This window comes from Ascidiella aspersa, chromosome 7 (genome assembly GCF_963924565.1).
Source record: "Ascidiella aspersa chromosome 7, kaAscAspe10.2, whole genome shotgun sequence".
Taxonomy (NCBI): Eukaryota; Metazoa; Chordata; class Ascidiacea; order Phlebobranchia; family Ascidiidae; genus Ascidiella; species Ascidiella aspersa.
This window is the reverse complement of record NC_139453.1, coordinates 29,307,622-29,320,887: the sequence shown is the minus strand read 5'-3', so window position 1 is coordinate 29,320,887 and position 13,266 is coordinate 29,307,622. Positions and strand designations below refer to the sequence as shown.

The 13,266-nt window shown below is 36.0% G+C and overlaps 2 protein-coding genes across 2 annotated transcripts; both read left to right on the top strand.

The window, feature by feature from the left end:
- Positions 1-1,727: 1,727 nt before the first annotated feature.
- LOC146138845 (ubiquitin carboxyl-terminal hydrolase isozyme L3-like) lies at positions 1,728-2,605 on the top strand. Its single transcript, XM_083394022.1, has one exon. It carries the CDS (start codon positions 1,849-1,851, stop codon positions 2,545-2,547), a length of 699 nt encoding a protein of 232 aa, XP_083250148.1. The 5' UTR covers positions 1,728-1,848; the 3' UTR covers positions 2,548-2,605.
- An 822-nt stretch (positions 2,606-3,427) lies between these two features.
- On the top strand, positions 3,428-12,527 carry LOC146138844 (pescadillo homolog). The gene is made up of 14 exons (XM_083394706.1): positions 3,428-3,448; positions 3,882-4,016; positions 4,576-4,674; positions 5,096-5,205; positions 5,802-5,929; positions 6,371-6,504; positions 6,727-6,948; positions 7,222-7,445; positions 7,852-7,977; positions 8,371-8,555; positions 9,844-9,950; positions 11,216-11,284; positions 11,671-11,772; positions 12,438-12,527. Exons 1-14 carry the CDS (start codon positions 3,428-3,430, stop codon positions 12,525-12,527), a joined length of 1,752 nt encoding a protein of 583 aa, XP_083250832.1.
- The last annotated feature ends 739 nt before the right edge of the window (positions 12,528-13,266 follow it).

Here is a 13,266-nt window from a genome sequence, read left to right as displayed (position 1 = left end):
GCGTCATAATCTGCTGCGTTTTTTCGTCTAACATTCACCTTTGACGCCGACCTCTCGTCGGAAGAGTGTCGCTGTTTTTCCTAACGCTTATTTTTACGACGACTCGATAGTTTTTCGAGATATTCCCGCGTAGGCCTGCTGTGTGTTGCGATAAATCGTTTTTACTGTGAATTCGTTTTTGTCTTGCCCAAATAAATTATTTTTCTACCTACGCTTGCTGCATTGGTTAAGGAATTAGGCTACAAACGATTTTTAGTTAGTTGACTAAACTTTTCTTGCCGTCTTAGTAGGCTACCTTAGTTAAGCAGTAGAGTGTTAATACTTGAGCCTTTTATTTTCGAAACGGAGTTTTCTGTTTCCAATTTTTCAGTAAATCTAGACAAGTGATTACTGATCAGTAGGGCGATTTTTTGACGTGTCAAAAACAGTTATTAAAGCTAAGTCAAAGTCGTTTAAAAATGCACAAATACATTTACAAAATTAATAAGTCTGTAATAAACTATTTGAAACTGTCCTCCAGTTTAATATTTTATCGAATTTTAATATTTTTATCGAGTTATATCCAACAAAATTTTAACTGTATTACATCTTCATAAGAGGATTATACGCGAGCCGGCAAAATTAATCTCGCAGGCCTGGTTTATCGCGAACTTCGTACCAGATAGGTGTATCTCTGATCTCGACAGATGTATTAAAACAGTATTTACTGTGTTTTTTTTGGTGGTAATGTGCAATTAATTTCTATTACGATAAATATTCTAGGTCCTTTATTTTTACAATGTATTTCAACCAAACTGTTTGCTCTACAATTTTCTAAAATACCCAACGTTATGTTTTTCTTTGGCCTTTTAACAGCTATTTGTCGTTTTGACATGCAAAAAATATCAAGTAAGCAGTTTCAAATTTTTTTCAGAATCCCGAAAAATTAACTGACTTGCCGGTTGCAGCAAAATACCAAAACAAGTGACTGGTGACACCGAGATGCAGCACAAGGCATAGTTTAAATTTATGCATTCGTAAAAGGTCAAAATTTTGTCAAAATAAATTATTTTTAGGTCAAAATTTTAATTTTTCTTGTCAAAATTTCTTAATTTTAGGTCAAAAAATAATCTCCCTAGTGCTTACTGATAAGTATTATGTAGTATACCTGCTTCCTAAATAGGCCTACTTAGTTATCGAATAATACGTTATTTGTCATTTTTTTCATATGAAGCGTTGTCATTGGTAAACAGTCACTTTTATCAATATTCGTAAAACGATGGATGTGATGTTTCTAATTTGCACGACCAAACACGTTTTACTTATACTTGCTTATAGGTGGAAAATTCATTTTTCTCACTATATATGACTGCAAGTTTTTAACCTGGCTGTTTTATCGAAGTGATGCTAACAAAACGATGGAAAAGATTACAGCCTAGCTGTTAATGTGTTTTAAACACATTTTCACGTCTTGTAGAACCGGATATATTTAAACCAAATCTATTAGTTTAAATCTATTTTATAGAACCAAGCGCGGTGTTTAGTGAGTCTTTGCTAGCAACTTTATTAAACCCTATCACAAATGTTATTATTTAGCTGTACCACACTTATTTAATCACTTTTAGTTTTGAACAGACCAGAAAACTTGATTTATATCCGTACTCCCCAAAACAAATAAAATTACAATAAATTAAACCGTCACGCTTGACTAGGCGGCGTTCACACGTGTTTTTGTTTATAACATTAACCAAAGTAAGAAACACTACCGTTAAAAAACTTGCGATTTACTTGTATAAAACGCGTAGAAGAGGTAAAAATTAGCAGCTACTGTATCTTAAATCAGGATAACAAACAAATAAACCGCCAACGATGTCTGAATCGCGCTGGATGCCGCTGGAATCGAACCCCAAAGTAATGAACACGTTCATTCACAAACTGGGAGTTTCTCGTCAGTGGGAATTCGTTGACGTTTTTGGTTTGGACCCGGAGCTGCTTTGCATGATTCCGCAGCCGTGTTGCGCTATGATTTTGCTCTTTCCCGTCTCGGAAAACTACCACAAGTACTGCAAGGCCGAATCAGAGCGGATGGCGCAGTCTGAAGAGAAACAAGTCGTAAGTCCGAGCGTTTTCTTCATGAAGCAAACTGTTCGGAACGCTTGTGGTACGATTGGGGTGATTCATGCGGTCGCCAACAACAAAAAGATTGTCGGAATCGACGACGCTTCAGTATTTAGCAAATTCCTGAACGGCGTCGAGTCGATGACTCCGGAAGAGATCGGAAAACGAATGGAAGAGGATGACTCAATCCGCGATGTCCACAAAAGCTGCGCAGAGGACGGACAGACTGCTGCTGTGAGCGCCGACGAAAACGTCGACCTCCATTTTGTGGCCTTGGTCCCGGTGGATGGACACTTGTATGAGCTGGATGGCAATAAACCGGCGCCGGTGAACCACGGCGCGACCTCGGACCAAAACTTTGTGAGCGATTGTGCTCGGGTCTGCCGGGAGTTTATGGCTCGCGACGAAAAGGAACTGAGATTCACAATAGTCGCCCTGTCTATGGCTTAGAATTCTGTTAAACTCACTGTAAAACAACTCATTTTTTTTATTAAAAATGCTATAAATATATATTTAATCATTAGCAGCGAAAAATGGGTTTAAAGTCAATATTTAAATAATTTGGTGAACTGTATGAACTATCTGCTAAGGTGGGCAACCTACGGCCTGCTGGCCAGATCTGTCCTGCAACACAAATCATGTGGCCTGCAACCTATTTTACAAACTGGACGTGAGGCCATTCCTCATATTAATTTGCTGTTTTAAGTACATAAAAACAAAATTGTTTTTGTGCTTTGTAAGTTGCAAACTACCCTAGCTTTATCCCGGATTAACAGTCGTTGCAGTTATTATTATCTCTACATAGTTAAAGCAGAGACCTTTCTGAATTTGGTTTTGGCCCACCAATAGAAAAATTTTGACCATCCCTGGTTTAAAGTATAGATATTTTATGCAATGTTTTTTTTTATAATCAGAAAAATTAAAAACCATTATGTATAATGTATACGAATTAAACGTAGCTTGAAAAAAGCAGGTACTATCTTATTAAACCCAATTATGCACATATGAATTTTACTTATTGAGTCACATGTAGCAGTGTCGGATATGGTTACAAAAAATATTTGTTACATATTTTCATTTCATTAATAAGAACTGTATCAAAAGTTTTTTTATTCTTCTTTACAAAAGTTTAAAATATTTCAAAAAATCAAAATTTACAAATAAACAAAGGAACTACACGATTCCTTTGTTTTGATTTATGTTTTCCAAAAAGTTCAATTAAAGTGCAGTTCTATTTCTGTGTTTTATTTTCCTGCTGCATCTATGTGCTTCAATATATCTTTTTTTTTTCGTTGCAGATTTTAGGGTTAAAATTTTGTAATATTTCACGATGGGTCGAATAAAGAAAAAGGTGATTTGTTTATATTTTATTTTATTAAGATTTAAATTTGTACGAATTTGTAATATTATTTGCAGTATAGACACTGCATTGTGTGTCATAAACTCATTATACCTTTGGGCAAATTACTAAAGGGTGGTTAGGTAGGAAAGGGGTTAAGAATCACTGTTTCTATTCTAATTCTTATAGAAGTTTTAAAGAGAACTTTACTAACCATGAATAAATAATAGTATGTATACATAATCTAAATTGAAAGCTTTAAATTGTTATTTCTTCAATCATTGTTACCTATTTTGATTTTTAAGCCTTGTTATTTTAAAATTCATGGCAAAAATTAAATATTGAGAACACCTGAATTGTTTGTATTAGATAAACCAAATTTACCTCTCCTGAAAACAATACACAGGGCCATTAGGAGTTAAATTTTTAACTATTTTTGGAACAGTTTGAAGCAGGGGCAGCCACCCAGTACATCTCGCGCAAACAAGCGTGTCGCAAACTTCAGTTATCTCTCGCTGACTTCAGGAGACTTTGTATTCTCAAGGGCATCTACCCTCACGAACCTATCCACAAGAAAAGGGTAAAGACTGTTTGCATTAAAGGGAATCCTAATTTAGAATTTATTTTCACACTTGTATTACTTTTTGACAATATTTTGGGAAAGTTTTGTACAAAATCCTAACTAAAATAGGTTTATTAACATTAGAGTTTAGGCTACAGACTATTGCATGGCCACTTGTTGTGTCTTTGAATTGATTTACGTATTAAGAAGTCTTTAAAATTCTAAAAGTCCCTGGATTTATTTTATGTCCAGCTTATGTTACGTGTTTAAAAAGAGGCATTACAATTATTTGTAAACTATTTCTAATTGTTTTGACCATGGCCCTTTCTACTTTTAAGTTTTTGAATTACATTTTAAAAACGTCAAGCAATTCAATTTTACGTCTTTCAAAATTTAAAAATTTTCTTTGGAATGTCTTTCATTTTTTTTCATAAACTTGTGTGGCAGCCCTGTTATGCATTTTAAGATAAGTTTGACTAAAATGTTGTTTAATGTCCCAAGGATATCCCACTGACATTTCAACACAAATAATTAATTACACGAACATCCAGTAGAATTTTGCTCTTTATCCTTACAGGTGAACAAAGGATCAACTACGAACAAAACTTTTTATTTCATGAAAGATATTCAGTTTCTTCTTCACGAACCAGTTATTAACAAATTCCGTGAATACAAGGTAAGGTTATGAAAGTCATGCTTTTGTGTGTTTTAAACCATCAGACTTTCTTGGTGCAGTAAACTCTTGGTCCTCTTATGTTGTGTTGAACATATTTTGTTTGCCCTGCGATACTTATAAAGTGGTGTTTGTAGCAAGCAACTTAGAAGATTTTAAGTAAGCACTTGAGAAAGTAAACCAAATTCAGATTAAGCTTGTAAGTATTTCAATCTATCTCTGCTTTTCAGAAACCCCCTAAAAACAAGTTAAAAATAAAAACAAGATCTGTTAAAAAAAATGTCCTTGATAGTAAAAACTTTACCGCCATCATAGCTTCATGTATAATTTCTTTTCGTTCCATTTTTGGTGTTATAATGAACAACCACAAATGCAGAAAATTCTATGCTCTTGTATCAGTCAAAATGCCCATTTCTCCTTACAGGTCTATGTGAGACGTTTAAAAAAGGCAGAAGCCCGATCGGAAAAAGGCAGAGCAGCTCACATCAGAGATAACAAGCCTTCGTACAAGATTGACCACATTGTTCGCGAGAGGTGACAGACCATGTAGTGTAACATGAATACGTTCGTCACTGGCCCATGTGAAAAACTCTCGACAATTAGCTGCGAATTTTCGTCCCATCAAACTATTTTTTCAATATATTAATCGTCAGCCATTTTTGCACTATTTGTTCCTCACTTTTTTTGGCTCAACATAATTTGTCACAAATCAACAAATTGAGTCCAGTAGGTGTCCCAAGGGCACTCGCTAGTCAGGCCAGTGTGTGTCAATTGCACTTGCCAGGAGCAAAATTGCAACCCTGGCACGTTAACGAATTGAGTTGACAGTCCTTTAGGTCTAAAACAATGCATTTTTGCCATAAAAGGCACTTGTTGGTGAGGTGAGTGGGTGTCAATTACCACTCGTCTGGATTGGACATCTGCTTTGGCGAACAGGGAGGGCAAATTCTCAACCCTGCAACACAATGGTTAACTATAACATTGCGGCACATACCTGGTGCTATATTTTTGTTCAGATATTTGACTTGAGAGCATTTATGGAAAAGCGTTTTTCACTGCATCTAAGTACTATGTGTTTAGTTTTAATGCCTTCACAATCACTGAACATCTTATTTTGTAATTCGTTGCAGATATCCAACTTTTATTGATGCGCTGCGCGATTTGGACGATGCCCTTTGTCTATGTTTTCTTTTTGCGTCTTTGCCAAAATCTGGAAGGCTTCACATTCAGACTATTGACATGTGCAGAAAATTAACAGGTAAGCTTAGTGAAATTTTTTAATACATAAAAGTCAAATTATAAAATTTTAAGAAGGCGCTGTAAAGAAATTATATAATTTAACTTTTATATTGAAAAAGCTTTGTTTTATAAGTATCACGTAGCTTTTTGAGATCCTAACTTAAATTTCTTTTAAAAAGACTGCACACAACTTATATATTATATATATATACATTTTTGGCTGTGATACTGAAACTAAACTTTATAAACTGTTCAATGATCCTAGAAAAGATGATACATACCCTAGGCCAGAGTTTCATAAACTCTTTCGCTATAAGTTTTACGGGTCGCCAGACAGTCTACATATATTTTATGCAAGTGTATAACGTGTGTAAATTGGACCTTACTGACTTTTTATATACAAAGTTAAAACTAAAATGAATTTCTACTATCATAATTGCATTTGTTTGTCCACTTTCAGTTGAATTTATGCACTACGTCATTTCCTCGCGTTCATTGAGAAAGGTTTTTGTCTCAATCAAGGGATATTATTATCAAGCAGAGATACAATCGCAACCTGTGACATGGATTGTGCCGCACAGCTTTCCACACAACGTAAGTCAGACAATAGACAATTTTGCAACATGTGGATAAAGTAACAAATTTTATGATATTCTTTGATTAAAATATATTAGTAAATTCAAAATCAATCAATGCATTCCGTAAGTCAAAACATGGCTTATTAATATTGGCATGCAATTGTTATTATTGTGAGCTACAGTACAGCTCCGTGCATAGTAAATCCAATAATAGCTCGTAATTTTTGGATTTTTTCAGCACCCAACAGACGTGGACTTCCGTGTGATGTCCACATTTACCGAGTTTTATATTTCTATGCTCGGTTTTGTGTTGTACCGCCTCTACCAGTCGAAAAACCTCCACTACCCTCCAAGAATCCCCCTGCTGACAAACGTCGACGTTGCGTTGGACGATCAGGCAAAAGGAAAGAAGAAGAAAGAAGGTCCACAACTGTGCACTGAAGATGAAAAGGGAATTGAGGTGAGATTGCCAGATTTCCAGATTGTATAGTGATGTTTAAATAAACCAAAATGAAACCAAAAATAAATCAGATGGTTCTAGCATTTATTATCCGTTGTTTCATCCAGTTGTAATAAATTTTGGCAGATGACGCAAAATTGTTGTATTCGAAACATGAATTTTTTTAAACTAAATATGTTAAAAGCGAAACGTAATTCGTTGCATGGGCATACTATCTAAAGACAAAACACCTAGTAATTTTTTGGACTTTTGACAATTACTCCCATTTTCAAGGTTGTTGCTTCGCTCAATACGGAATTGGCTCACTTCCAAGACGCGGACGATAGCGGAGTTGCAGACGAAGAGGTCGAAGAATTGCTCAAAGACGGACTGAGCAGCTCCGAGGAAGAAGCACGGAAAGCAGCCGAGGAAAAAGAAAATTTGAAAAAACTATTTGATGGCTGCAAGATTTTTCTCTCAAGAGAAGTGCCAAGAGAGCCATTGGTCTTTATTATCAGGTAAGTTTTATGACAAGGTAAACAATATGTTGGTGTATTGAACTGTTTAATTAAGACTCCACATAAAAGAATAAATAGGTCAATGGCCTTATTCTTTTGGGTGTCATTGTTTGTGTATAAAAAGATTTTTTTTAACCTTTTAATTTGAGGCAGTTTTTTTGCTAATTTGGTCATCCAACAAGCAATATATGTATGATTACGATTATTTCTTAGTATATGTTAATTGTGTTATTTTATCTAAAATTTGTTGTAAACTTTTCCAGTAGGGTCAAGTGATAATAACTTTTTACCAGAGTTAAAAACAATATATTTATTATTATGTTATTATGGTTTGCGTATGTGTTCCTTGGTGAGGAAATCTAAAAAATATATAACTTTGCATAAATGAACTGTCCTTAATTTGCAGGAGTTTCGGTGGAGAGGTTTCCTGGGACAAAACTGCCGGTCTCGGTTCGACGTTTGCTTGCGATGACGAAAAGATAACCCACCATGTTGTCGATAGACCGATGGCTGAAAACCCCAACATTTCAAGGTAACTGAAAACTAGTAGATGATCCACTAAACACATTTATAAGTGGATTCATATCTTACTTCGGATAGAAGACTTTCAATTTAAAAGCATACATGACGCTTTAAACACATAATGTTTGCATTTTGCTCAATACAACGGCTTGTATATTTTAATTTAACAGAAATTTTGTAGAGTTTATTAGTCAGACGACACAACATGCCGCAGCCTCGTAAATGTGGTAACGCCTTGATCTAAACTAAATAGATATGTTAAAAAAAGCTAAAAGCATTGTAGAAACAAATAGAACTTCTAAAATTTGTATACACATAGTACATGTGAAAGGTCATATCATTTTAAGGTTACCCCCTTTTGAATCTGCCCCAAGTTTAACACATCAACCCCCTTTCTACCCAGATACTACGTACAGCCCCAGTGGGTTTTCGACTGCGTCAATGCAAAGCTGCTTCTTCCCGTCAAGGGGTATCTCCCCGGGGACACCCTGCCCCCTCATCTTTCACCCTTTGTTGACGAGACAAACGAGGCCTACGTACCCCCGGAGAGACAGCGCGTCATCGCTCTCCAACGCGGGGAAGACCCAGGTGTGAAACCAGAAAAATTGTTTTATTTGTTAGTTTTTTCATTAGGGGTGATTAATTCGTTGGCAGATATTGGCAATAGCTGTTGAAATTATGCAATTGTTTGTGTGTGCAACCAGGCTGTTGTTTTTGTCAGTTTTTTTAATGGACGATCGACAATAGCGTGGCAATAATATCGGACCGAGGCCGATATACGATCGAAGTGATAAAATCATTATAGGAATTTCAGGCATGATTTGCGATAAAATGCAGCGACTCTATCATGAGAGATAAATTTATCCAAAAAAAACAGTAGACTGACAAGTTTGAGGTAAATAAACTTTATTTAAGCTGAAGCAAATTTGGCTCGTTTTGCCATAATAATGACGTCATTTGGGATCGGATTGGATCGAGATACTTTTTGTCCCGGTATTGAAATGAAATGTTAAGTATTTGACACCCCTATTAACTACTAGGGTGGAGTGAAAAAAATAAAAATCACTAATTCAAAAAAAGTCCCCTCTCAATAGTTGCCTTTGGTCCTAAAACTAAGTTTGAAAATGTTTTTGGGAAGTTGCCTCGAATACTCGGGTGACAACCCTGACGCAAAAGTCATGCAGGGGTCAAATCTCAGGAAAATGCCATAACTCTTTAACCGGTGGTGCTAGAGAGTTAGTTTTGATGCCAAAAGAAGCAGAATGTGCACTTTCCTATCTGTCCTAAAAGAACTATTTGTCCTAATTTCATTAGATATATGGTTATTTTCATAAAATGTCATTTTTGGTTCAAATATGAATAAGACATAGGATTATGCACCGTTTTACATCACAATAACATAATCACAACACAATAAATCAGCATAATGAGTATAAAATATCTCTAACCAATGAAACACACATTTGAGAGGTTTTAGATGAAGCACCAGCACAGGATGGTAACAGCAAACAAATATAAAATTTGGGTCTATTAACTGCCCACCCGTTGTGTAAATATAAATGGGAACATTCAAAAATTTATATTTAGCATGTCTAGTTGTTTGCTCTCAAAACACCTGATACATATACACAATGTATTCTGTAATCAAGCCCTTCTAGAGTCGTACTGGGCAACGATTACGGCACACGTTGTATAGTACACAAGATGCCTTAGGAAAGGCAATCAGTCGACCTGATTGGGATTGTATTAAAAACAAGGCCATGCTAAAAAACAACTTGCCTGCGGTGAGGTTCGAACTCACGACCTCCGAAGGCATCTCCACTCTCAAAACAAACTGAATTTACAAGTTTTACCTTAACTCTTTTCTTTTGTTTAGGAATAAACGAGGAGGACGAAGAGCTCTCGGAGGAGGAGAGTGGGAATGAGGAGGAGGAAGGAGAAGAGCAAGAGGAAGGAAAAGAGCAAGAGGAAAATGAGGAGCAAGCGAGCGAGGTCAGTAACTGGAGAAAAAAGCAGAGCTAGCTGATGCGATACAAATGACGTCATTGTTTGCCGTTCTTAGGTTAAAAACGTTTAAAAGGTAATAAAATGCTGGATAATAAGCTAACATTTGCAACAAAACTACCTGCGGTTGCTAACTGACTAGTTTTTGGTAAACCTACCACCTTTCATGCGTTGAATACTACCCTTGATCATCGGATGTCGGAGCGAGCTGATATTATTGAACATCCCCAATCGGTATTGGTTCGTTGAATTAAACTGGGAATATAAGCCATGATTTACTTCTCTAAACCCCATCAGTTTCCACCTTTTAAAGAATTGTTTTTAGACAAAATAAACAACTGAATGCAACTGAACTTGACTCAGAAGCAAATTTTATCCTCATAACCTGGAAAAAAACTTCAATTGTTTTCATTTCTTTATGACGTCATATCGGATCGAATCGCGATATTTTTTGTCCAAACTATCGGGTATCGGACGAAGCTTCAAGTATCGGACGTTAACGAATAGTGTCTTTCGAAGTATCACTGATTTTCAAAATTGTGAGGACTCATTCTAAACCAGTGGTTCTTAACCTTTGGCACACTGTCCAACCCCTATGTTATTCTGCAAGCTTTCGTCGAACCCCAACTTTTCGCTCAGTATTCCTTTCTTCCTCCTAGCAGCTAAAACTGGGTATAATCAAATTATAAACTTGCATTTATATAGGTTAAATTGGCCAAACTTTCAATTTACAACGTCACATGACACCTTGGCACATAAAAGAGATTCGAATTTCTTGAAATAACAGCATTTATGTTTCAGAGGACGTTCTTGCCGAACTCTTGAAACAGCTGTGTCGAACCCTGGTTAAGAACCACTGTTCTAAACATTCTAAATGTGATGTATCCTATGGTTTTGGTTATTGCTTAAACGGGAACACACAATAAGAGCTACATGGGCAACCATATCAGAAATACTGTATAAAATATCATGCAGTATTAGGACCCACGACATAAACGAAGGATTTGAGTTAAAATTATTAGGGTAGTTAGTAGTGTACTTAAGTTGAGGAGAACTAATTCTTACCATTTAGGTCTTATTCTGTTTTGTACGTTGTTCCGACTTTTAGGTATCAGTCCTTTTTTGTCGTATTCCGAACCGGATTTTATTCAGACGATGATGATGTTCTTATTTCGTTCGTATGACTTAAGTTAAACATATGGCAACTATCGAATGCAAATTATCGAATTATTTTTTTTTGACAGGAGGAAACCACCGAAGTTGTTGTTACACCTGGAATTAAAGATGTTGACAGAAAGTCACGACCCGACCAGGTAAGTCGAAAACAAGATGTGGGCAATATTACCTCAAAATTGTTTTAAATGAAATTTCCAAGCATCACATCTAATTATTAAAAATAATAATGCTCTGGACTCGCCCAATCGCTAACCGCACCCTAACCCAAATAATCGTTTTTTTTAGTTTTGCGTATGAAAACGAGAGTCCCCCAAAATCGTAGGTCGACTTCTGATTAACGGGGGGTATAAAAATGCCTATAACTACACGTTTGAATTTGGGTCTGGCCCTTGACTAGGAAAAGATTGCTGACCTCTGGTTTAAGCCCATACAGAATTAGCTATTGTTTTGGACGTTTCGAATTAAGAGTTATTCAATTTCAACATCAGAAATATTGAACTTTTTTTTCACAAAACACTTGCAGATCGCCGCAGAAGAGAAGCGTCTTGCTGTTATGATGATTCCCAAGAAGAAACGTCGCCTTTACGAGAAGATTAAGTACGGGGAAAGACGAAAAAAGAGACAGGTACTGGCTGTGCAGTATGTTGGCAGAAACGGACCAATTCACGTCACAATATTATTTCCCTTTGTTTTTCACCCTCCCTTTAGCAAATATTTGCTCTCCTATTGTTAGTTTTTGATCCGTTAAAAATTGAAAATTGCCATTTTTTGTTTTTCTGGACTGCCTTTTAGAAATTTATTGTCCATTTGAAAGGTGAAAAGCAAATACCATTATTGAAAACTTTAGGTTTGAAAATAAAATACGCTTATTTAAAACCTTGAGTATGTTGCCCTGCATCAATGTGGTGTTCATGATTTATTTTAATTCAACCTTTGCAACCATTGTGACGTCTATAATGTACACTGTGTTAGTAGAACACTCACACAATGGCCTTATAATTGTGCTAGATATATATTAAGTTTGCTAGATCTAATCTTACTACATTAAATACGCTGTTGCTACCAGGCATAGTATACTAAAAAGAAACTCTTCCAGACTTTGACAATAATTATTCTAGATCTAGCCTTTCTACTTACTACATATTTCATGCTTCAAAACCCGTTGTAGCTTTAAAAAATGTCGTGCTTAAGCGGGGTTTGATACATCAAACTTTGGATTTTTTCGTTTGACGCCCTTGCCAATTAATCACAACACAACGTTTTCATTTACTTTCCAATATCTATTTCAAGGCGGAAGAACTGACACAAAAGCGAAAGGCTATCGACGCCGAAGCAAAAGAGGCGAGAAAAAAAGAGAAGCGGCGAAAGATGAAGGGTTGATGAGGGATCTGCTCCTCCTAATACTCATTTTATGTAATAAACAAAATAACTGTAAAGGTCTATGTCTTGTTTATTCGTTTCCATTTACATATAGAAGGTATCAAAGTAGTCCAGATCCTACCCTATTCCACCCGCTTTGTAACTAAATTGAGTTGATATGCATCAATTCACTGGTAAAGGTGTAATACTTAGGTTGTTTAAAAAGGATGCACCGTGTGCTATCACAGTTTGCGGCCCTATTGGTTTGGATTTGATACAGTACATACGTGCGTAGGACCCTGACAGTTTTGTTGGAGGCTCGATTCAGACTTCCCGAAATAAACTCAATACGCAGTCCTTTTTCAACATTACAGACTATGACTTTTGAATTTATCGGCTGTTTGTTCGTGATTTTTGAAAAGCCTTTCTCAGAGCTGCCCTAAACATTGTATATTTAGAGTAGTTTCGCCTGTGAACTAATTTGTTTTTATTCTTTCGCACAAAGAGAGAGATTCGTTTTTTATAACAAATTTCAACTTTGTTTTGTAAATGCGCGATTTACACTTTTGAATCCGTCTGATAAAGTTACCACCAGGCAATGACTTATTTATAGCTTCTAACAGAATGACCGCTTCAAGCTATTCTGAACAAACCCCGATAAAGATATAGCATCTCTAGCTTTACTGTGGTCTTTTTGGCAAGCGGTAACGAACCTCGTTTTTAGGTGGGTAAAATCCTGTACCTGTATATAGTGCAGTGT